General features: G+C 39.2%; 3 protein-coding genes and 1 long non-coding RNA gene across 4 annotated transcripts in view; 1 reads left to right on the top strand and 3 right to left on the bottom strand.

Annotated features, from left to right (window-relative positions):
* Positions 1 to 229: 229 nt before the first annotated feature.
* Positions 230 to 6,478, bottom strand: LOC122419314 (uncharacterized). Its single transcript, XM_043433752.1, has 11 exons — positions 6,049 to 6,478; positions 5,687 to 5,939; positions 4,469 to 4,572; positions 4,036 to 4,359; positions 3,389 to 3,662; positions 3,208 to 3,319; positions 1,592 to 1,737; positions 1,311 to 1,417; positions 800 to 1,150; positions 403 to 681; positions 230 to 330 (listed from the first exon to the last, which is right to left on the bottom strand). The coding sequence occupies exons 1-11, from the start codon at positions 6,274 to 6,276 to the stop codon at positions 274 to 276; spliced, it is 2,235 nt and encodes a 744-aa protein (XP_043289687.1). The 5' UTR covers positions 6,277 to 6,478; the 3' UTR covers positions 230 to 273.
* Positions 6,479 to 8,124: 1,646 nt separating this feature from the next.
* Positions 8,125 to 25,982, bottom strand: part of LOC122412525 (neuropeptide SIFamide receptor) — a 37,830-nt gene continuing 19,972 nt past the window's right edge. The window contains exons 2-3 of the mRNA XM_043422117.1: positions 22,292 to 22,391; positions 8,125 to 13,881 (exon numbers count right to left, since the gene is read on the bottom strand). Coding sequence (XP_043278052.1) covers positions 13,107 to 13,881; positions 22,292 to 22,391 — 875 coding nt within the window. The 3' untranslated portion in view covers positions 8,125 to 13,106. The remainder of the gene's footprint in view (positions 13,882 to 22,291; positions 22,392 to 25,982) is intronic.
* Positions 15,095 to 15,901, top strand: LOC122412536 (uncharacterized). Its single transcript, XR_006261376.1, has 2 exons — positions 15,095 to 15,274; positions 15,615 to 15,901. It is a non-coding gene; the product is annotated as an uncharacterized lncRNA (long non-coding RNA).
* LOC122412531 (uncharacterized) lies at positions 16,870 to 18,965 on the bottom strand. The gene is made up of 2 exons (XM_043422128.1): positions 18,922 to 18,965; positions 16,870 to 17,599 (listed from the first exon to the last, which is right to left on the bottom strand). The coding sequence occupies exons 1-2, from the start codon at positions 18,931 to 18,933 to the stop codon at positions 17,345 to 17,347; spliced, it is 267 nt and encodes an 88-aa protein (XP_043278063.1). The 5' UTR covers positions 18,934 to 18,965; the 3' UTR covers positions 16,870 to 17,344.

Genomic DNA, 25,982 nt, shown 5'->3' with positions numbered 1-25,982 from the left:
GTCCCAAAATTTTTCTACACGCGCAGCCATCGTTGGTGATCACTTACTGCTCGTTAGGCTATATCGGTAAACCGATATGCTAAAACTGCTTTGTTTATTATGTTGATATTGTTTTTTTTGTATATGTACGAGATTGCATTGACATATAAACTCAGTCATTTTTAGTCGTTTCTAAAAAAAATTGAACATAATAGTTCTTCAAACCAGTTGACTGACCATGAGCAGCTCCCTCCTGGGTGGCAGTCGAAATTTCATCCAGATCGTAGTCTTTTTTCAGTTTTCAGCAGACTGTTTCAGAAGCGTTAAATACGAGACTGCAGTGCTATTTATCTGCAAGTATTTTATTATTTTACAGCAAATATTTACTGTACGATGCATAGACAAACAAATTGTTGAACCAACTGTCATAAAAGTTTCCAGAGTTATCGGAAAGTATCCGAATGCGGTGAGACAGCATGGACGTCGTGTTCTCATCAAAATAAGTATGATATTCTTCCGCAGTCTCTGGGTAAACACATCATTTCCTGGCAGGAGGTGCCACCTTGATTTGTATATGGCATCTGCGACTTCAATACTACCATCTCGCAGTTCCTGACAGGTGAGGGTGAACATAAACAGTTGAGTAAAAGTACCGGAGCTGTGTGCCAAAAAAATTATCCTTCGCAAAAAAGGCCCTCCGACCTACGATGAAAATACGAATTAACGGTTTATCCATGTAATTTTGATACTCTGAGTTCATAATTGTGAATATTATCCACACTCTCATTACAAACGTTGAACAGAAGAATAAAATACTTACCAAAAATGCCTGATAACTGACGAGACAAATGAGAATGCTGAACAACAGCACTTGGGCGAGTATTATCAGCGTGTAAACGGCTTCTATATCTTCGACAAAGCTTATTAACGATTGATGCTGTCTGATACATTCGTCGAGCTCTCTCAATGAACTCCGCGAGTCCCGTAGATAATCATCGTTTTTGATCTCAGTTTTTTCGCTTTTGTACGATTCGGGCTTGATGGTTATATCACATATTCTTTCAAAACGATGATGCAGAATACGGAATTGTCCAGTAACATGGATATTTAAAATACACAGAAGATTGTCGAAACAGAAGTAACAGATCCCAGAGTGATAGAGCGAAAGTGCCTTAAATATTCGTTCGAGGAGTGAAAAAAAACATATAAATACGAATAAACGAGACACTAGGTTACATGTACGACTCTCGTATTTCATTAATTAGGGAAAGTTTTGTTACTGAATGAACTCATCGTATAAAACTAAGGTACTAATATTCACTTCCGGGTACCTCTATGAAGAAGAGAATTTCAAAGTACGGTGTCTCTGAATATGGTATTATGTTGAGCCAGATATTGAAGGGGAACTTTCTGTCCGTGTCATTTTTACCAATATTATCTACGAACGTTTACAAAAAATTATTGCCACCAAATACTAATTCATTGACGTATATTTACGGTCTGATACATTTAATTTTTTTGACATTTTCGAATTGGGTTGTAGGCAATTTGAATGATCTGTTCCATATCGCATAGATAGGTTGACACAATCTTCACCGATACATCAACTCACCAATAATCGGTGTTAACATATAACTCCAAGCAGTGCCTTGAGCGAATGCCGTAAACGTGAACACAAAGAGAACACACTTTTTTTCACAATCGTCGAGAACCTTCGATCCGAAATCATCGTATTCGGCGTCCCAGAAATTCAGTTTGCTATATTGTATAAGGTTGATGAATTTTTCACGCTCGAAAGCGAATGTAAAAAATTTAATGAGAATCATGATCATCGTTATAATGTTCGTTAAGCTGTACGCGAGTTCCTATTGAAAATTTCGACAGTAATTATTGATCAATTTGATGAAGAAGAGTCATTGAAAATTTGTAACGCTCACATAAAAATCATTTCTCGAGTAATACAAATCCATCGCTAAAACACCGATTGCGAATATGACCATGGCGGACGAATACGCAAGTGCAATATCAAGAAATAACTTTTGTCTTGGACTGGTCGATATCCAAAATCCAACGACTCGTAAAAAAAATCGTGTTAACTTGATAGAAAGTTGGTTCCTTGAAACCGAAGCCATCGTGGCCAGCAGCTTGAGTCAGGGATTCCCCGTCTCGATTTGAAAGTTGGCACTATCGCTCCGAACATAATGTCTCGCGCTTACTGACTAATATTCTACGATAATGATACCTCCCAAACGTCAAACTTGACACACCCCTTGATCGATTTAATTTTCGAACGTCCATCATCGAATCGGACACTCCCTTGAGTTGAAGAAAAAAGTTTTTCGCACTTATAGTTTTCAGTATACCTTTAACAGTTACGATACTTTCCTTTCCAATTTTTTTTTCTTCTCATCATTCTTGCTTTTCAATCGTATTGAGAACATAATTTATTGAGAACAGTGAGAAAATACATATCGGTCATCGTTAGTGTAAAATTCATTGTTTTTCAATAAAATTTTAATCACATCTTTCGAAACAAAATGAGTGCTTAATCCTGTTTATATGAATCTAAATTTTGAGTTTCAGACTCGGATTGTGCGAAGTAATATTGGGGCAATGGATCAGTGAGTTTGCACGGTTTAATCATGGAAACGGTGATGGAAAAAACAAGTTAACTACCTTGTCAAATGTTTTTGCTATCACTTTTTCAATGGTGTAGTTCCGCTGAAAATTTTTTTTTTCAAATATTTTTGCGAAATATAGTGAAAAAGTAGCGATTTTCGAAGACTGCTTTTATGTCCATTTCACATTTCGAATTATCACAACCATTTTCATGTTCGCTCTTGGACTTTATTTTGCATGATTCTCAGCCGAAAAAATAGTCTCTCTACAATAAGATCGTACTGTGACTCATTCTACAAAAAAAAGGTCAGACTGAAAGCAGATTCGAGTATACGGGTAACCCGGGTCGAATGGAGTGGGTTTTTTGCTTTGGATGCAAACACCTTTACAATATATATCTGTATGTATATTTATACATACACATACAAAAATAATAAAAGATCACTTTATTTCGTATAATTCTATTCAGAAAGCTAATTTTCTCCTTTTACACTGATTGTATTTCACGCCTCTCCCTCAGAGATCACATTTGTAGTATAATGGTAGTATTATAGAAACGCTCATACAATTGTGATAGAGCTTTACTTACAGGTAAGTTCGTTTAATCACTAATTATTATAAACAGTGGTTGCATGTTTGTCTGAAAGGCAAAATGCATTCATGCGTCCGATGAGCTCATTTGTTGCATCATTGTGAAGTACGAAGCAGCCGTACTGACAATCTATGAAAATGAGAAATTCTTCAAAATCACTCTTTTCGAAAGAGTACATAAAAGAAAAAATACGAACACCCTTAAATGTTTCCAGAGTAACAGGAGCGAATTTGCCTGCTGTAAGAGATAATGGTGTACGTACTCTGGCGAGTACCATCAAAACTCCGTGTCTGATCATCCTGCCAGTTTCATCGTTGGGTAACAAATACCACTTTGAGTTGTAAACACATGCTGACAAACCACTGCTCTCGTAACTAATGTCATTGCACGCCCACGTGTAAAGATATATTTGCAATATATTTCCGAAACAATGTGGGAAGAAGAAAATTTTGATTCTTATAGTGTCACAAGTCTATGGAAACAATAAATTCGTTGAAAGATCGTAGTGAAACAATTTATTCCAGAAACCGTCCGTGTACGCAATTTACGTAAACTGAGAAAAGAAACACAGAAGAAAAAACATTACAAATTACGAAAAAAGTAAACATAAATAAAACCAATGATCGTTTTAACTAGTGAAGCAATATTCGATTTGATTCGGCGATTCGATTGGAACTAATGGCCAGTCAGAGAAACATATTATTCAAGCGAATTCACAGTTTTTGTAAGTTGACATGACCGGACCACATTGTACCATGAACCGAATGTTTTTATTCGTTTGTCGCGCGACCACAGAATTTCTTTTCTCAGTGTACACCCAAAATATAAGAGCGAATGAAACTTACCGCAAATCGGAATCCCCCGATACAAATGCTTATACTCGAGAGTAAAAGTTGACCGAGGAGTATCCAGGTGAATGCCTGCTCCATTTTTTCAACGTACCGAACGAGCTTCAGATGTTCACGGACGCACGTCGCGAATAGATCTCGCGCCAACATCCCGTCTTTGAAACATTTAATATTGTCTTTCAAGTTTTCGAGATACTCGTCAACGACAACCTCAAATTTGTGGCCGACTATTTTTATCTGAGCAGCAACGTGAATGTTGAAACAGCACACAAAGTTGTCGAAGCAGAAAGTGCAGATTCCCGAGTGTATCGTCGAGAGAGACTGCTCGAGTTCAAGGTAAGTTCCGTATAAGCTTCGCTATCCCTCAAATAAACATATAATTGTGTTTTTCTTTTTTACTCCTTAATGCTCTTTCCGCCGAACGTCGTACCTGGATTGTATAAATAATCTCGTAATAAGGACTGGTTGTTACTGGTAAATCGACCCACAGTTTGAAAGGTAGCATCCTGTCGGTTTCGTTTCTTCCACGGTTTTCTAGAGGACAACGAAGTTCAAAAGAAAAAAAAAACACGTTTTACGCTCCTTCATACGAGAACGATAGCTGCAAGCTTTGCAAGTTAAATGTTTCTCCACCGTTCGTTCAACCGAGTCAAAAGAAGCTCAGCCCCTTTTTATCATCATCTCAACAAAACATCTCAAATGTTTTGGAACTAAAATTCAACTGAAATTTCAAGTTTTTATCTCAAACAAACCATCTTCAGAAAGGATTTGTTCCATTCATCTTGAAAAATGTTCATGTGTCGAGACAACGTACAAAGGACAATGGCAGTTCCAGCAGAGTATCAATAACAGATCCCTCGATTACTGGTTCAAAGAGAACATTATGATGAACATGACGTTATAATTTAACGAGTACCGTTTTCCAACGTTTATTTATTGATGTTATCGTTTCCAAGAATGTAAGTAAAGAAGTTCGAGGAAGAACAGCATTCCTCTGAAAACTTGTTTTGTTAAATCCAAAAGATCTAACAACACACAGGATCTAACGGTTCTGAAGAATCTAACAAAAGTTTCTACGACATCTGGATTCCAACTTCGATCGGAAAATAGGGTGCACACTATTTGGGGTTGAAACTTTTCTCGGGTACTCTCCCCAATTCAGCTTCGATAAGCGGAGAAGGACATCCTGAAAGAGCTGAGATCTGTGAGTTAACAAGGAAGGTTGCTAGCAAGAACGAACATCACTTGAATGTTAATGAAATTTGTGTTAGCAGTACTTTTGGTTGCCTTCTTTTTCCCCATCGAAATAGCACGCTGAACTCTTCACGGTTACTTGGAGCACTGTCAGTCTCATAGAAAAAAAATCATTCAAGCATATTGGAGGCGCAAGTATAAGAACGCCATGGATAATTCCAGGAGCACAAAAAGTGCGATTGCACCTCTCAGTCGAACAGTCAAAAAAACATTTCGTCACTAAGTAAATACCACACCCTATTGACTACATGAAAACCAACGTACACACACGTCACTTATAGCTGTAAATCATGAATGTACAGTTGGATCTTATTTTCGGTGAACTCAGTTTTGTAAAAAACAAATAAATCGACATGATTATAGACATATTTAACTAAACCAAACTTAAACTTACCAAGAATCGGTGTGTAAATATAATTGATTGCGCCAAGTTGGACAATTAGAGTGAAAGTATAGATAAGCATTACCCCCTTTCGATCGCAGGCTTTTAAGACGCTCGTGCCGTACTCATCGTAATCCACTTCCCAAAAATTTCGCTCAGCGTAATCGATGATGTTGTACACGATATCGCGGTAGTACACAAAGCTCGCAAACTTTATCATGATTTTCAGGAGTAACATTGTTGCGCAAAGATTATACGTGACACCCTAGAAACATCACTTGAGAGTAATTGTATTTTATCGACAACTTCACATAACTATGAAATATAATTAGAAAAAAAAAACGCCAGAATAACCAAACATGAATGAAACGCACGTCAAAATCAGTTCGAACATAGTACAAATCGACGCCTTCGACTGCGATTGCAAAGAGAATAGCCGCCACAGCATAAACGAGGGCCACATTCAATAATTTTTTTTCGAATATGCTTCGGGGTACCCACAATCCCACAATTTTCATGTAAAATCGTGTTAAGTTTACCGAGCGATATCTGTTCCTTTTAGACACCATTATTTTTGTGCGAGAGGTATAAAAGAACAGCATGCACTACGATCCCCTTTCTACACCGGTGGCGAGGAACCTCGTTATTATTTTCCAGCCCGTGCATCATACGCTATTGACTTTAACTGGAGAAAATTGCAGCATTTAGAAAACTCTTTGTGGTATAGGCAACGACGAGTCCCGAGCCCCAACCCCCTCTCGATAATTGAGCGTCCATTACCGCAGGTCGCTCGATTTCTCTTCGTTAAACACATAGTGCAGTTTGAATTGAAGACGCTTTTAAACTCAATTTTCCAAGTCCATTAAACCTCGAAGACTGTCATGTGGAAGAAGGTGCGAGGGTGCGTGTGACAATCGTCGGAGAATCAAAAAATTATCAACGTCACTTATAACGGAAAGGTCTCGTGCCAATCTTATCATATGATTTATTATGCAAATTGGCTCACGATCAAGATCCTAAGGCGTCGACCCCACCAGCAGCACAAGTGTAAAAATTATTCGCTGTTCAATTACTGCCAGGCGAAGTATTGAGTCGATCCAGCACGCAGTACAGCAACGAGTTAGTAAATACATTTTTTTGAATAATGTGATCCTTTTGATCTTGTAAAATATTTTGCAAGGGAAATCGAATCAAATTTCCACTCAGAGTTGTTTCATTTGAAAGAGTCGAACGTGTACGTAAAAAACTAGACCAACGACGGTAAATACAAATTTCATATTTCTATAGTTCATTTGAGCGTCTGACAGGAAATATAAATCTTTTGCAATTTTGTCAAAGCTATCGAAACAATATTATTTTTGCGGCATTTTGCCTTCTTACAATACCCTCCCTCTTCCCTCATTCCATTTTTTCCCCTCCCATTGTGGCTGCAGCCGACTTACTCCCCACTGTATCGCATTTTCCGAGGGCGAAGGAAAACTGTAGAAAACCTTGCCGATACAGCCCGTACTTGGTTGATCCCCTCCGGTGGCAGTGCGAACACGCTCAAGCGCCTCCACCAGAAGTGCTCCAATCATGCACCTCCTTCTACGGTGGTACGACGTTGCGCCAGCCAGTGCACGGCTAGAGGGTCATCCCGCACGATGAGAACCGTCTATACGGAGGCCCCCAAAGTCGTACACCGACCGCACACGTATCACATAGAGGTGTTATTAGGCCATGGATTTATAAAGGTGGAGCCGAACCACCCGGGGTCACAGCAGAAAAAACACTTGAAAAATTTTTTCAAATTTTTCGTTGATGTCTTGGCCGGGATTCGAACCCGGGACCCGTGGATTGCGGGCCGCCCGAGTCTTTGTCGATCGGACCAACCGCTCTCCCTAAGCTATCGAAACAAATTTCTCGCTGAAATTCTTCCAAATGACAGTTACAAGATAAGCGGTTTGTGAGTAGAGTTCATGCCGCGTCAGTACATCCACGGTCAGTTCAATTTTCTTCAGAATCCACAAAATTTCAAACATTTTTTCAAACTGATCAAAAATAAAGTGTATCGGCGATGAGAATTTTTTACATCGCGTCTCATCAGAATCTTAGAAAAATTGCCTCCCATGCGCTCAGTGATCGATACGCGAGCCAGTGTTTGGCTAAGCGGTCACCTATCCAAGTATTGGCCACGTTGGAGCAGGCTGCACAACTTGGGTGACCCATACCCATTGTTGTCGTTAAATTTACAACATTCTTCGAAGAATGAGTTTACCATCATACTTGAATTTAATATGAGACGCGATAATTCGATGGTTTTTGAGACGAAGTTTGTGAAAAAATGAATATTTGATTGTATTAGATCAGAAGAACACTTTTCATCGAAAAATAGAATATAGGAAAAGTATTCATGAGATGAAAAATAATTCGGAAAGATGAGACGAGGAGAAAAAGATTAAAACGTTTGCTCATAATCAAGGTATTTTATTATCTATATTTTTTGAGAAAATACGATATAATCCATGTTGTATTTGTTTTACGAGTGACACGGTGTTACAATATTGTTACAATATCATTTCGTCTACAGCTGCAATACCCAAATTGAAGCTGAAACAAACGCCAGACTTTGATCTACACACTTTATAGTTGTGACCTTCGGGTTGTGTTTTCGTGTTGTTTATTTTTATTTATTTTTTGACGTTTTTATTGTATTTTCCCTTTCGTTTGGTACAATTATCGTCATCATAAAGCGGTAGGGATACAACAGATGCTTAATCAATAATTTTTAGTCGGACAAATATCAGGGATTATTCGTTCGTACGAAACTCGTAGTGAATTTCGAGACATTCGTCAATTATAGTTAATTTTCTAAAATAAAATTCATTCACCGTTTTGTGGTAAAGTGAATTTGTTTACCCATGGAGGTGCGTTTCACCAGCTCCACGTTGACCAAAAGTTTTTTTTCAGCTTTTTCAAATCTCTTGATAATTATCCTTATCTAATATGTTTCTATTATTTCATTGTTATTTGGATAGCCAGAGTCTATCCACCATAACGTCAAAGAATCATTTGAACCTAGGTAAAAAACTTTCGAAATAATAATACACAGATTAGGAGTAACTGCCCACGGTATACCGGGTCAGATGCTCGTGATCAATGATTTTTTTTTCTTTCATCTTATAAATACTGCAGGTTTAAGTGCGCCCGTGCAATGCATTGAAATTATTTTTTTCTTCAAGTACATTATTCCCCGCAAATTTAGTATTAGTCTTTCTTCATCGTACTTATTTTAAGGAGGTTGGAATGGTCCAGTTGAGTCAAATGACGATTTACAAAATTTTCTTTATACGAAGTCTTCAAAAAATGTATGCGAGACATGAATTCGGATCATATCAGGTCCTAAAATAGTACAGTTTAAGTGCAAAATTATTCATTTTGTTTCAATTATCACCGAAAACAAATTCGATTGTGTCACTACCATCTCGAGTAAATACAACATTGACAGTGAATAAAATTTTTTAAAAAGTGCGTCTATGAATGTTTCACGAGTCACAGAATGAAACTTCAAGTCCATTCAAACGAAAAGGTCATTTATTGTTATCATAAATTAATAGTAAATTGAATTATATCGTAGCAACGGCAAGCTTGCCAGTTGATGGCATCACTCGCTTCGCATGACCATGCACTACCTTAATACACGACAACAGCTCAACCTATACATAACTGAAAGTGGATGCTCGCAATTTTATTACACGGTTTACTCGCTTGTCGAAATTCATGATTTTCGAATTCGGTACATATTCGATAACAAATCGTTTTTTTTTTGGGTTTTGGACTTTTCGACGATCTAATTCGTGTACGTATTCTTCTTTTGTAATGATTCATCTTGGGATTACATTATCGAAAAAAAAAATGCGCATGTGTCGACACTTTGCCCATGCAAGTCTGCACGAATCGCACATGAAATGGTTTCGTATCTTCGGTTTCCGATGTTGAGAAAATTCGAAGAAATGTAATCTTTGATTTTGATGCACGCTCCAACCTCCTTAACAGTGTTACATTTATTCTTCATAAGTCTACATTATAAGATTGATTTTAGGAATTTTCCTCCATTTTAAAATCGGATATTTTCGGGAGAATTTCATGTTCTCGCATTAGAGTTGTCATAAAGAATCGAATGTTTGATAAATCAGTGCATAACAGATACAATTTGTATCAAAATTCCGATAAAACTGACCATTAAACGAATTATTTTAATGACAAACACATCAAAATTAAAAGATGAATGCGTCATGACATTTCCTTCCTTTTCGCTTGAATTCTGCAAGAGCTGTAAATTATTGACAAATACTCGATGCATTTTCCGTGCACTTCACTCGCTCCGAATGTGCGACTTCTCTCTATTAATTTGCTCCCATCAGGATGGACTCAATCTCTGTAAATTGTTTCATCTCATCTCTTACGATAGCAGTACAACGAAATGATCGTGATTAGTGAGATAGAAAATTCACAAAGTTTTCGATTTTACGCTTGAACGGTTATTAGTTTTGTTAATCTTCCAACAAATTCCTGTATGAAAACCGATATTTGCACATTTTCGTTTTTAGAAACATACATGCATATAAATTATCGCTAAACAGATAATTTGAATGTTCGCTTTTCCTTCTGTAATCGTTTAGATAAACGGCTAATTAGCGAGCGAGGTTGAATCGAAAATAAAGGAATGCGTGCTTTTCGTTTATTTTTCTTTTCATATCCATTCGGATTCATTTCCGATAGTTTGGTTAGAAAGAATTTGACATTTTTAACAATTGGTATGGCGAGTAGCAATCTGCACCAGCGATCGCGTCCGTATATTCACACATCTCAGTATCTCAAAACACTTCTTCGAATAGGTTTTTTCCGTTTTTTTTTTTATACCATCTCATTAGGTGTCAAAATAGTACAATCAATCAACGTCGCAACAACAGATCAAACAGATATAAGTTTTTAATTCATTCATTTATCGACGGTAACGTGTTTTTTGAAGTATCGAAATTCCAAAGACTCGATGCATGGCTTGTGTTAGATTGTGCATTCGAGTTTTTCTCGTCCATTGACAAATAATGTGTGCACCGATTGAAATCGCCTTAACACTATCAATACAATTCCGCGTAGTTCGAATGGGTTCTTCGTAGTTGGGAAACGAATGATACTTACGGTCGACTTGATTTTTTGTTTTTCCCCATTTTAACTTGTGATATCACTTATCATCTGAGTTTTACGCCTAAAAAGCTTTGCATTATTGAGAATGATATACATTTTTAATCAATAGGGAACGAAGCGTTAAAGTATCATTGCAACCAGATAATTTTCATTCAATTTTTTTCCTTATTATTGTTGTGATCATTTCATAATAATATTGTTATTATTGTTATCGTTATTATAATGATTATTAATATTAGTATTGTTATACTGTCGATGAAAATTATCAAAGTATTGAGTTTGGATATCCACGCTTCGGATACTCATGCGGGGCCTGAGTCAGCTGTTTGAATCACTTTGTAGTTCGTAATTCCTCAACCTTAAATCCAGTTAGAACCATAATCATTCATATGCCGGAGACGGAGGGACCCAATTATCATTACGGTTATTAGAAGTATCATTATTGTTATTATTATCAATCTCATATTAACATTATTATCATGAGTTATCGTTGGATGTTTCATATTCCTTCATCAGTGTCATCAAATTACCATAAATTATCGTACTATTTCGCACTGCCTCTGTTGACTTCTCGCAGCATATTATTTCGTTTCGTCTCATTTTTTTTCCAAAACATTTAACGTTTTTTTCTCTTTCTCTTTGTTATCACAATGGATTACGTTATAGAGTACACGCGTGTACTCACCTTATTGTTAAGCTGCCCGTGTGCAATCTGGAAAAAATCTAAACCTATTCTCTCCAATCGAATCTCTTTTTACTTATGCGAATTGATCTTTTGTTTCCTTTGTATACAAACTTTACGAAAATAAGTGCTCTATTCGTGAAAATCCCGCGCGACCTTTGAGGAAATTCTACAATTCTCCCAAATACTTCGAGACTTTTTAATTAGGGTTTTTTTTCTTTAATCCATTTTTTTCAATTAATTATCTCACTTTTAATGTCTTTTCGCAGAAAAGTATTTTCTGCTACCACATAGCAGATAATAACCGTAGTATTGATAATAGCTAATCGGGGTGAATGATTTTGCCACGCCTTCTTCACACATCCTCCAATATTTGCCTAACGCAGACTAATTCATATTTTAACGTACATATTTTCAATATAATGAGTACATTGTCGAGAGTAAAAAAACAAATTAACAATCGATGTATTCGTTCTGTAGGGGGGGGGGGGGGGGGGGGAAGTTTTTCGGTATCATCCGCGACCTTCGAGGATCCTTCAATTTTTTTTGCACGTAAACCTATCAGAGAATAATGGCTTCGTTGAATTTTTCCTTCGACAGGCTCATCCTCCTCGTTATTTCTACAATTTCAGTACGGATGGGCATTCCTCATTTTTTTTGTAAGAAAATATACAGACGGCGTATCTTCTCACATGCGACAAGGCAAAATTTGCCACACGTTCGTTATTCCCCGTTGGATATGATATTGGATAGTTGGTACAACCTAGAGCGTACGATACCGGAGACGAGGATAGTTACAGATAAAATACACTCAAACCACTCAACAGTATCGAGTAGCACATCGCTGCCGAGGCTTCCTTCAGCGGATTTATCTTATTTTTATCCAAATTTCGAAAGCCGGTAACATCGATCATTATCGAGACATGATTCGGTCATACTTGGCCTGTCTTGCGACATGATACGATAGGTTGCCAGCCAGGATAATTAGCATGACGCTCAGGCGTAAATAGTCACGCATACAAGGACAAACAACGCGTGTATACAGCACGTACAATATTGAATTGAAACCTCGATATAAATCTCGCTGGTCTTCGAAAGCTTATTTGTTTTCCTTTAACAAGGAAGGACGAGGGGCTATATCGTAGGTTGGAACAAGGCGTTTTCGTGCGAATATACTGGAGTATAGACGAAAGGTAACATAATTTCCTTTGTATTTGTTCGGTGACCGAGGAGATATTTCCATCCGGCGTTAAATGCGATCCGAGTAACGATCGATCGATCGTGACAATGTAGCGGGGAAACGCGCGAAGACGCGCGCGCGCGCATTCATGTCCGACCCATAATCTCAGACCGACTCTTTTTCAAACCCGTTCCGTGTATCCTGCATGGCTGATAACACAGGCACGGAGGACACTTCTTCATCAGCTTCGACGGAGACTCCATTGACCTCGGGAGACTCGTTGCGAGACTCGCGAATCTCTCCGCGATTCTTTGGTGCACATATAATGCTGCCGTAATGTAAGTGCGCGCGACAAGAACTCTCATCGTTGCTCAAAGGGTGCATTAAACACCGGTATGATTGAATATGTAAGATACGTTGCTGTCTTGATGGACCGGTGGCCCGTGACAGGTTCGTCTCGTTGAGGAGTTATTGTTGTTGACGTAGTACGATGATTTCCTCATGCTCGTCGACGATGACATTATCGCGACGGTCTCGTAGTAGCGCAATTTTCCGCAACAACGTCCACTCTTCAATATCGCCATGAAACCTCGTCTGTATTTTTTATTGAAGAATGCATAGAGAATCGGGTTGATGCAGGAGTTACTCGAACCAAGCCACTGAGCAATGGGGGTTGCGATTTTCAATACTTCTTCCTCCCAATCAGCTCTCTCACCGCCGAGCTTTATTCTAGCGAATATTACGTACAGCGGAAGCCACGAAAGTACGAACAGTATAACAACCACTACCAGCATCTTCACAACCTTGACCTTGGACTTTTGCTGTATCCTCTCCATCTGAGCGTCCTTTGTGTCGGTCGGTATGTGTCTTCGCCACACCTTAATCCATATGAGTATGTAGCAAAGAGATATGAGAATCATCGGTAAAACGTAACACAGCATGAGATTGCCAATGAGAAAAAAAAGTGAACCATCCTGCGGGCGGGGCCAAGATTCAACGCAAAACCTCAGCTCGGGATCGTCGTCGTCGATTACGAGATCGAAGAAAAGCAGCCAAGGCGATGTCGCGGTCAGTGCGATGAACCATATTAGTACGATCAACATTCGGGCACGTCGTTTCGTTATCTGACACTTCAGAGGCCACCATATCGCCAGGAACCTGGAACACATGTAAACGCGACAGTGAGTGTGAGCACATCGTTTTAAACTTCGTTTCATCCAGCAACAACTTCGTTAGGTGCATGCTCGAATTACACTGATATTTCAATTGGAAAAATACGAGCAGCCTCGATCCACGTAAGATCACAGAGGAGTATCGACCAAATGTTCGGGGGGCACACGCCCGCAACCGGTTTATTCGTTTGTACTCGAGCAATCCGCGGTAAGAGTACATTACTCGCGTCGTCACGTTGTTCAAGCGGAGGGATCGGAAAGATACAACTACATTCGCCCGCCGATTTAAAAGCCGGCATATACGTAGTGCATAACCATGGCTTTCGTCACGCTCCGGCGAACTTCTTCCGAGAATAGAAGGTGGAAAAAGTTTTATACACAATCGATGAGAATAATTGAACGTTTCCCTAGTCATGCTCTAATGCATTTTTCACGCACGCGTACAGTTTGGCCTGCAAGCACTCACATGTGTCTGAGCAACAAGCACATGGACAAGAGAGCGGGGCTTTGCTCTTTAAGGTACATTACCCAACGGTGATGGTACGAACGAAAAATATTACAAAAAAAATGGACCGAGAAAATTACAGTACATTTTCTACATAATTATGGCCGCATCGATTAATCAATTCCCGATATAATTGATGGCTTTAAACTTGTGTGTCTAATTGGAATGCCAGTCGTGAAATATTCGAAAAGCTATTTCTACTATAAGTACGTTATTATCGAAATCAAGTGGTCGTTTAGATTACGCGTGATAGCACAGTTGTGACACTTTTAATACAGTCAATGTGCCAATCCATTGGTCGGGCATTATTTTCAAACGCGTTAATTATTTAGACACTCGCTTTTCCCCCTTGCGGATCTTTTGCACGCGATAAACGTTATAATAATATGAGTCCGATTGAACCGATTTTCTTCGTCCCGATGTGCGACTCGTCGACAGATCATGACTACGTGTACGACCTCAGTCGTAAATCTTCCTCGTATAAATTACCGAGGAAATCTTGCACTGCACCAGGAAATCCGCGAAGTACTTATTGTGTGCAGTACCTCGAAGGTTGATCGTGAGCTTTGTTATAAACAATAATAAATAATCCTCTAGGGGAACTCGCGATCGATTACAGCTACGGATAAATCGATGGAAATACGCAGATATAAAGTTACGTCGGAAGGTCAGACCTGGCACGGGAAACCATGGAAAATAAATTACATTAGCAAAACTGGAGATGACCAACATCGTTGAAATTCGAAGGACATATTTCTCGATGGGTATATAAAATCGATGGTTTCCTATTGCTCGATACCAGAGTCGAGAAATATCTTGAAGAATTTGCACAGCGGAGAGAACTTTTTGTCCCAGCAACATGATTCGTATCCTGGTGAGTACGAGTGGTGTAATTCGTTGAGTTTCATTGCTGTAACTTTGCCGAGAGATTCCATTTTTTTTGGTTACGCCGTGAAAAAAAAAATTCCCGAAAACTATCATATTCGAGTGTATACGAGCATATGCGGCAGGACTCGTGCAAGCTTTCCCGTTGAATACTCGGCGTTGAACCGCCACAGGGTCTCTTGACTTCTCAAAATCGAGAAATATTACAAATTCAAAGCATCATTGAACTCATTGACAAAGTTTTTATCGTTTGCTTCATTGTGAAACGGATATGAAATTCAATGAAAAACTGGCCGACAAAAAGAATTTTTTCGTTCTTATTTTTCCAGATGATTTTTATCCTTGCTCTCGCATCGAGCAACGTCGAAGGTGCGCCATATCCACCCCTGTTGCCTGGACATCCACTAGTTTTACCGGCGAGTTATGTGAAGTTTGTGCATCCAGGGTTTGCACCGTTGCCTTATCATCCAGGGTTGAGCTGGGTCCACCCACCTTCCGTTTTTCTTCCGCATCATTATTAAGGAGACGTATGCAAATATTTTGTCTTTCGTTTCCATCTCACGTATTATCGATTTGCGTCGCTAGCAAATTTCAATAAACGCATTATAAAATCGCATCGAGAGCTTTTTTACACTGCTGCGAAAAAAAAAAGTAATCAAGATAAATGTGCAATTTGGCTGGATTTTGTCCTGTTCCAACGGTGCACGAGCTCTTCCATCTTCATTCTTTTCCCTCCTTTACTGCGCCACTTTGCATGTGAAATGGATGCGTCTACGATACTCGTATATTCCGACGACTATCGTGCAGAAATAGCAGGACGGTCCTCATCACGCAAATCGTATAAAAACATTGCGAAAAGCCGCCACCGCGTCTTATAAAAACTTCACAGCCGACAAAGAGATATTTCAACAAAATTTGTTTCGTTCTTAAAAAGTATTATAAAAATGAGTTTCGAATGGTGCCTTATCGAACCGTGATAATATCCTTCCTGGGCATGTAATATTTTACGAAGAAAAAAAGTAGTTCGGCTGTATCGAGAGACTTTAAATTTATATTAAATGCAATGCAAAATCAATGGAAGTTGATTTAAATCAATTTTTTCCAATCACCTATTTCTTCTCCTTGAGCAATTCCATCGTGCAATGCTTGTAAAATTACAACTAGCCAAAATGTGTTTGTGCGTTTGAATTTCCTATGCAGCGTATCGAACAAGATCAAATTTAAACTCTACGACAATCTCTACCAGAGTTTGTCCTGTGCTCCTTCTCACACTCGCTGTCGCTTCCTCTTCGCCGGTACAGCGAATGAGAGCTACATCAAAGTAGGAATCCCCTGGAGCAGCTCGATTATAAACTCTCGCAGTACACACAAACGCACTCACAGCCACACTTACATGTATAGAGGACACTTGATAGTACGATAAAACGCTCGTTGTTCGGGAACGATGAGAAGAAGAGAATGGCTTGCAGTAGTAGCAGCAGCAGCAGCAGCAGCAGCAGCAGCTCGAACGAGCGTATTACGAACTAAAGGATTTGAGGATTATAACGCGAGAAAGGTTCTCCCAATTTCACTCTTGAATGCGTGTTTTGGAATCGTAATTATAATTTTATTTAAAAAATTTCCATGGTGTTTGGACTATTCTGGAAGAGACGGGAAGGGGGAGGGGGGATGAGTAAAAAAACATAAAATCAAAGGAAGTGTTGGAAAATTCGATGACTCGATGAACGAATGCGTTTGACGGATAAGTACAAAAAGAACAACGAATATACTTAGTTCAGGGGGAATGATTGTATTCGATAGATGGCCACAGATTAGAGTATCGAAAAAGACCGTTGTTGCAGGTTTTTAGTTTGCTTCTTAGACCGTTTCTTTCGAAAGGGAATTTCGGATTATTTTGTATTTGTTGTTTTCGGTAATCGTCGTTGATGCGTAGTCGCAAGGATGTCGGTGACTGCTGATATTGTGGTGTTTTGGGTCTGCTTCATCATCGGCTGGATGTTATCGCTGAACCCTCTGTTGGATGTTGAATGTGGGAGAAATTGAGTGGTTGTTTGGGCTCTTAGCCGTGAAGACCGTGGAGACCTCCGTGTCCAAGAGCAAGAGCGGGAGCGTGGGAGTTGAGGACGGTGTGCGTGACGATGGGTACAGCGTGGACGACCGGGGCAACGGGCTGAGCGACGACGTGCGCGTAAGACTGATGCGCATGGGAGACGACCTGGGGAGCGTGGATCGGTCCAAGACCATGGCTCACCTGGACACCGGTCAATCCACCGGGGGCGGCGGCAGCGACGGCCAAAACGGCAGCGAGAACAGCCTGTTATCACAAGTTTTTTAAACATTCTTTTCATTACGTTTCATCTTTCCACACAGCCATTTTCCTCATCTTCCATTAGATTATTTCTAGTCCAAGTTACTTGTTTCATTTTTTTTTTTCACCGTGCAATCCTGTTTCCACGATATTTACAACACTCAGCTCCGATAACTTTCTCATTTTCTCATTATTTTTCTGAACATAACAATCTTTGATTTTCTGTAACTTCTTCTATTACCATCCCGGCATTCGATGTTTGAATACAGAATTTCTGTTCGTCTGTTTATGCAAAATCAACGCGTGCCTATGAAATTGTAATACCCAAGAGAATGTGTGAGGTGAAACCAGTCGAGCGAGCACTACACTGATTATTAGCGAGTCGCCGTGCACATGGAACAGGCGAATCGATATATGGGGAACGCGATCAAGAGCGAGACAAGAATCGCCGAGAGAATGGCGTGGGACACAACAGAATAGTGCAAAAGATTCTAAAAGCAGCATTCCGATTATCAGTGTATTTGTGCAAGGATGCTAGAGTTAATCCTCCGTCTCTTTCCTCGTGCATATATCAGTATCCCTTGATTATTTATTCGCATGTTCATGGATATATAGATATATCTCTATCGCTATGTTGATTCGATCTTTGTAATTTTATACAGGAGGGCTTTACAGCGATTTTGCAACGAAATCTTTCGGATCTCGAAGCGGTGTGACACCCAGGACCCGTGGTTAGATAATACACAATGTGCATACCTCACTCGTTTCACACGCATTTTTGTGACCCTTCTCTGTGTGCTCCTTTCTTACTCTTTCTATCTCTCAATCTCCTCAGTTCTCTCTCGCTCTTTCTCGTGTAGTGAATGTAATGGCACGATCTCACAACTATTGAGACAACTCGATGGAGTAAAGGTTACCGAATGAAGATGTCGTCTCGAATAGACGATCCGAGGCTCTTTTTTCTCAGAATATTTATTTTGTATCTTTGTATCAAATAAAAGAGGATTTTAATGAGAATATGCCGATTTTAATTTCCATCGAACTTCTCAAATCGAATGATACACAAAATTGGAGAATTCTATATTTCATTAAAAAATTCGATATTTCGTTACTGGGGAAGAGCTTGAAAAAACCAAATCTGTGGACTTTGTGCTCATCTTGTTAATGCCAGAAGAACAAAGTGGAAGTGTTTTGAGAAAATTAAATCGTGGTGAAATAAGAATTTACAAGTAAATAGAAGTTAATCTCAAGACAATAAGTATAAATTAATAAAGTTTATAAGAAATGTAAAAGTTTCAATGCGTAATGGTTTAATGCTTTCGTCTTACCAGCTTGAACATGTTGATGATTGTTGGGTAGTTTACTGTTTGGTGATCAGTAAATTTGTGTCGATACAAAGCCTCACAGCCAATTTATATAAAACGAACGAAATAAAAATGGAAAATATATAGATAATTTTGGTCACGTGACGAGGAATGAACAGCATGACGCTATGGAGCGAATAGTTGAGTCAGCCGATTTATCGTTGTACGTGGGGGTACAACGAGCCAATCGTCATTCAAGAATCGTTGCAAGTGCATTGCTCGTTTGACCAATCGTCGAGCTTCGCCACTACGATCACCCGGAATAATAATAATCTTGACTTTCAACCCCTGTCCAGACTGAGAATATCTCGTATCTCACTTCATTCAACGTTAAGTAACCGCGGCTGTTTTCTTATGGGATAGCCGTACGATAGATAGTATTCAGGGATCGAGAGACACTAGCTTATCGATCAAATTCATTTTTAAAAACGCGTGAATGAGAGAATATCCAATTTGCAATAAATTATAACATTATTCTGTCCATGCAACGTTTCTACTTTAATAGCTCTTATTGGAAAAATACAAACGTGAATACTGCGTTAAAAAGACATTGCACAATGCGTTCATGCAGAGTCAAATTCATCGAATTTTCCGTACACGATCGAACCTTTATTCGACTACGATGAATTTATTGCAAAGCTATTAAAAATGGGCTGCAATTCTGTTACATTTTTACAGAATCATTATTTTACTTTTCCTACGACTCTTATAAATACGTTCGATCATTTATATTCACCAGTATTTTGCAATACACATTTTTTATCCTCTTTCAATTACCGTTTAATTTAACGATATATCTTTTAGTAAATCGAATGAAGAATCGATAAGAGAACTGTTATTACCAAAGTGTGACACGCCCCTTATGTAACATACGAAGTGTGGCCATTGCTCTTTGACAATGCAAGTACCTTTACGAGATATTACATATATATAAATATAAATTTAAGCCGCAGTTACGACACATTAGGAAGCCGCTTGGTGGTTGGCTTTAGTGCTGCTGCGTGTCTCTGGGTATACTTTTCAGTAGGACGCTGTAGTGTAATGTATAACGAGAGAGCGAAAATATAATCCCGCGGTATCGAGTTTCGAACGAAAGAGAAAAGTCTCCGCAATGGTTTGTTATCATCTATATATCTTGAAACAACATCAGCTAAAGCACCATTCATTTTTCGTTGATTTATTATCGTCGGATTGAAGATTTTCAATATTTTCTTGGGTGCACCAAAACTGCTGTTCCTTCGATTTCTATTTTTTTCGTTACACATGACGTGTCTGTTGGAATATCTTTTCCACTTTTACGCTTCATCCTTTAATGTATAATCGTACGAATAAAAGTTGTATTTTGCTCAGTTTCAGCATTTTACAGATAGCTTGGCCACGGAGTGCTCGAATTTTTGTAATTTGCTTGTCTGTGACGCTCTCAAGCGGCAAATCAGAAATCAATTGTTTCATTTTGGAAGTTCCCCGTGTTCGGAAACCGTTAACATAATTTCCAGCGCTTTATTGACGATCGATTGACGCAGTGGCGTGTAGCAAAATTCAACGATTATGACTGAGTCAGAAATCCTCGGAAAACGGGACCAGTACGTTGTTGTTTTATCGCTCGTAAATTTTCGTCTTTTTCTTTTTTCCGAAAGCTTCGATGAACATATTCTATTGCAAATTAATCTGTGTACGAATGACTCGTTTGGCCGAAGTCACGCCCATGTTTGATGCTGGCCCAATTCGTTTGACAGGCTTGTACATAAATCAAAAACGTAGATTCTACGCAGCAACGAAAATATTATTAAAAATACGAACGTAGGCGAGCTTGTGTAATGACACCTGGCATGGAGGTTCCGGTCAGTAAAACATTGAGGCGGACGAACCACGGTAGCCATTTTACCGCACAAGTGAGTGAACGAACTTCGATGCGAGATTTCGAAAATCGAGCATCTGGGGCGTTGATAAATTTCGGATGAACTCTCCTTGTCACGAATATGAAAGGAAAGTGCACGAAAGTGCGATTTAAACAAAATTTGAGCCGTTTGAAACCGACGCTCATAAAATATCTGTCTTGCCTCCTACAAAATTCCCTTCGATTCGAATTGTTAAGGCGCAACGAGGCACAGGTCTGGAATCGAGCTTTGTCATTTCATTAAAAAAATGTCAAAAAAATAGTTAAAAGACGATAAAAGAAGAGCAGAGGAGGGTGAAAAAATGGCTGAAAGCAGGATGGCTATGAACCTGTGATGGCGCGGAATGCCGCTCATAACTTTGTTCGGTGATGAAAAAAAATCCCTTGCAATGGCGGATAGCGCAGTAAAGTACGTGTATCCATACGAGTATTGTGTATCTGCAATGGGTGCGAAACGTGATAGGTGAGAAAATAATAAAATCCTTTACAATCGTCGGTTGTCAATCTTAAAAAAGCTACATATCGTTAGTACCTCCATCATTTTTTCTCTATTCTTCCTTCCCCTGTATCAACGACCGTATATATACGCCTGACAGATTCTTAGATTATTTTTATTAGCAAATAAAATCAGTTCCAGGTACAATACACAAATGTATAAATCTGTCTATAATCATTGCAAAGCTCTGGTTCGTCGCGGGAAAAAATGATGAATAATTGTGATTAGACCGGGGCACATTCACCGAAAAAATATTATGTGAACGTGTGTTTGGATGATAGTGTAAACGATAAATTTTATATACAAATTTATATGGAATTTATGGTCGACCTTTACGACGGTATCGAAAACCGTTTCTTTTTTTCTTCCACGATTCAATGATACGTTCACGCATACAAAGATTCGAAGCAGAGAAATGGTTTGGCTGCAGGAGAAATAATCGTTTTTATTTTTACACCGTGATCACAGTATCGCTTGATATTATTAAGGATTCGAAGAAAGTACGCAACGAAGGGTAGTAAAGTACAAAATTCCCAGGAAAAAAGAAAAAAAATCACAAAAGGTTTATAAAGTAGTGAATATTTGGGTGATCCGCCCTTATCGGCAGTCTTTTTCTCCAGCAATAAAGCCATACACGAAGACTGTATAATATACTTCCTGAGCCAAAGAGCAAAACTCGCGGCTCTTACGACCCCGAACTTCCGTCTCGTAGAGAACGAAAGAGGGCACTTTGCCAGTCTCGTCAATTTCTTTTCTTCTTCATATGCAATTAATCTTGACTGGAGTGCACATTATATGAAAATATAAAAAGTTTCATCGCCTCCAGTAAAATCAAGTCGCGTGTGTGAGCATGCGACGAAAAATCAATTTGCTGCATTAATTAATTGTCCCTATTAGTTTTAATTAATGGTGATATTTAGCATCTGACGGATTACACTTACCTGTCCAATGAAACAGCGACCAAGCTGTACACCGATGCCGCAACTGAGACTCCCTGAATATACGACACTGTCTTGCACATAAATCTTCCCAAGACCCAAGCTGAAAGAAAAAAATTCAAATACACTTTGAAATCGTTCATTTATTGTTTAAAAATTTTGCTTTATTCTCTATTAAAGTTGCTAATTTCTCCAACATTAAAAATTTTAGTGCCGTACTGCAAGTTCTGGTTTCCCTCTGACCAGAGAAGTGACTGTTTCGAGTATCATTCGAAAAAATATGAATTAGATCGGAAAATCTTGATATTCATTTGACACTTGATCCTCCAGCGATAATTCATACCGATTGCTTAATCGTTTTCAACTATAATTATTGTTATTCGCAAAAGTTGCGCTATCGCGGATAATCGGTATGCGTTTACGCAGTCTGCACGAAGTTTTCATTATAAATTGCATACAATTGACGCATCGTATCGTTATCGATATTACTAATACTGTTATTACTATTGCGGAGAATCTCCGAGTCAAGATCGGGCGTAAACGACAACTTTGCACATATATTTATATGGAAGGATAGCTAGAGAGAATGAGGATAATAATTAATGAGGTCTAGGTGTTCGGGTGAACGTGGTGGGAAATGCCATCCGCAGATTGCCAAGTGTGTAAGTTTCTGTGTGGGCTCGCTGCATCGACACATAAATTGATTCCTCGTCAATACTCATCTGTGCCCCTTTCCCGCGCTCCCCCCTCCCCTCGCGAGTCTTCGCTCCATGTTTTTTCTCGCCCGAATACAGACACACGTGTCTTTAAAACACAGAAATCGTGAAATAAGAAATATAACGACTGAACTCTCGTCTAGCTTTGCTGTGTAGCAAGGTACACGGCAAACAACGTGAAAACCTTTTTATTGCCGAGCGTACGAGGGATTCCAGGTCGAATAGTTACGATCAAATTTATCCAATGTTATTTTTCTCTTTTTCATAATAAAATATTGGAACATCATGTACCGGCAATCCAATTTTCTCGAGTTCTTCCGTTATCAGTTTATTTTAAAAATTCGTACCGAGTTCACCGGTGACTATCGTTAGTGTTGAGTACTTTTCACGGGCAGCAATGATCACGGTGAAAGTTTTTTTCGAATTACAACAGGCTAGGAAATCACTAAATCAATAAATATTTTAACAATTAAACAGTGACGGAATTTTTTATTGGAGTATCATTCGAGAACAAAAAACATAAGACATGCCCTACAAAATGTGTTTTTTTTTTTTTAAATAAAGACTTTTGAAAAATCATAAAACGTGACAAGACAAACAGAAGTGAGCAAGAAATTCTCAATCACGTTTCGTCAATTCGATCTTAAACAACCCATAGACAATATACATATCCATAGATATATTTACAGATTTATATCTGCACAACGGGAACGACAGCGACGAGTCAAAGTTGTGTTGGTGTCTATGTGAGATAAGCAAGTAATTGTACACAAAAGTGAAGGGCAAGATAAACTCGCAGGCTTGCATAGAAAGGTAAACCAAATCAGCGATCGAGCGTTAAATGGCAATCACTATACACTACAAACGAATGTGTTATTATGTTCGTACCCTCCCTGGAAACACCGCTAATTTATGTTTTTCTCTTTATCAATTTTCTCGATTTTTCGTTTTTCATTGATCGATCAAAGACATTTTCATTAGAGAAACCGCTCGAAAACACAGTTGCTATAAAGTACGGTTTCACAACGCTGTTGCTCAATCGAAACCTCTGCATCATTGGCACGACTGTTCGCTATACCTGTGAAGCATTTCGCTCTCCGGCTGTGTAACCAGACGAAGAGCAACGTTCAATTTGAATATGTTTAGCTTGATATTTACAAACGATAGAGGAAACGGTAGAGTAGAACGTCGAAGGGCCAAAAGTAAATTTATGGATATTACATTCAAGGTTTAATTAATGAAGCGCTCGGTTTAGATGGGGTACTACACTTTCATGTCCAGCAGCGGCAGCAGGGCTATGTAACGTCAAGCGTAACAGCCCGCGCGTGGGCGATTTGTATACATGAAACATCCACGTGAAGATTTTATGTCGTGTGTACTGTACGCGTGTATACGAACGTCGAGGGAACGAGGAGGGGGAGGGGGGGGAGGGAAGGGGGCTGGTATTAAATTTTCCCCACTCCTTTAACAATCTGTCTCCGAGTCTTCTCGCTCAGATGTCTCCCCGTCTATCTCTCTCCTTCTTTCTTGGACGGCTTCGTGCTCTCCCACGTTCATATTTCCAATTCTCCCTTCCATTCCAACCCAAACACCTGATATTCCCCACCACTTTTATAAAATTTCCATTTTCCATAGTTCATTTAGTTGCTATTTCTTTCCTCGATTCACTAGGTCGCGAGAAAGATTCACGGATCCCTTGGAATTTTCATCAGTATATCATTTTCATCGAATTGTGTTGGTTTTTAGACTGGTATTTTTCGCTGGAATGTCATAGTTGCATTCCCTCCGATTGACGTATAATTGAAGGGCTGAAGCTCCAGAAATCGTGGACTAGAGTGCATCGAGTTGAAAAAATGTATGGAGCTGTTTTTTTGTTACGTTGGAAAACATTTGATTTCCAACAATCACGGTAAAAGTATGTAGTCAAAAGGTTCAGTGAGACGACGAAAAGACACAAGGGAACGAAATTTGTGAACGAAATGCGAATAAGCCAGGGTTGGCCGAGTCCAAATTCGATGCCTCGTGTGTGCTCGTACATGGGTATTTATTTTTGTCTGCCTATGACAGGGGAAAACTAGAGCAAAAATGGTCGAGAGCTTTGGCGGAGGTGACTCGATCGAAGTGCACTGTCTCTTACAGTCAGTAGCGAGCAGTAATTCTTCGACGATATCGTTGTTTCAGCTTGTCTATTTTCCTCTCTCTTTTTCCCTTACTCCGCTTCGGCATATGGCTCACTTCATTCACAGCATTACCCCCTACACCGAGCTTTACTCGAAGGAAACGACCACGACGATCAAAACGAGTGCCAAGATAGGAGTGTTTGTTCACGCCGTTGGATATGCCGGTAAGATAGCAAAAGCAACAAGGAATGGCAGAGCGACGGTAAAGAAGTAAGAGAAAGAGTTAGATAACGAAGGAAAACCATGCAAGATGCAATGGGGTCATAAAACAGGAGCAAGAAACTTGACGTTATCACGATGCAACACGAGATGACCCACCATGAACAACCTCTGTAAGAATAAGTTCCATTGCAACATGGCAATATTCCGAAATGCCAAATACTCCTAGTGAGATACGTTTTTTTTTAATAATCCTATTTACTAAGCCAGATAGCCTCGTACATTACCCATCAAAACCATAAAAACATTTAATAATGCCTGTATGAGGTACCGAATAAATCGCGAAAAAAAATCTCAACGCCTTGCATTCACAGTAATGAGTGTATACTCAGTGGGTGGCGCCGGCGACAAAGATGAACAGCCTCCGATGAGACCATTACTTGGTTGGGTGACCACTGAACCGTGCACCAAGTCACGAATCAATCGTCGCACGTGAGGATGATTAATTGATACGATCCGATCGGCCGGGTTTCTCAGTCCCCCTTAATCCCCGCACAGATGCAATACAATATGATGAATACAATAGTGCTATTGTATGCGGCGGTGACACTTTTGAAGAGTCTCAGAGTCTCTTAGGAG

The sequence above is a fragment of the Venturia canescens genome, chromosome 1 (genome assembly GCF_019457755.1).
Source record: "Venturia canescens isolate UGA chromosome 1, ASM1945775v1, whole genome shotgun sequence".
NCBI classification, from domain to species: Eukaryota; Metazoa; Arthropoda; class Insecta; order Hymenoptera; family Ichneumonidae; genus Venturia; species Venturia canescens.
The sequence above is the reverse complement of the archived record's forward strand: the minus strand, read 5'-3'. Positions and strand labels throughout refer to the sequence as shown.

Bases quoted from the DNA above. Each gene is read 5' to 3' on its own strand.
- LOC122419314 (XM_043433752.1), bottom strand. From the start codon at position 6,276: ATGCTGTTCTTTTATACCTCTCGCACAAAAATAATGGTGTCTAAAAGG. The intron at 4,360-4,468 runs GTACGACGTTCG...GAACTCGAGCAG, and splicing joins AGATTATTTATACAATCCAG to TCTCTCTCGACGATACACTC. The intron at 682-799 runs GTAAGTATTTTA...TTTTCATCGTAG, and splicing joins TCAGTTATCAGGCATTTTTG to GTCGGAGGGCCTTTTTTGCG.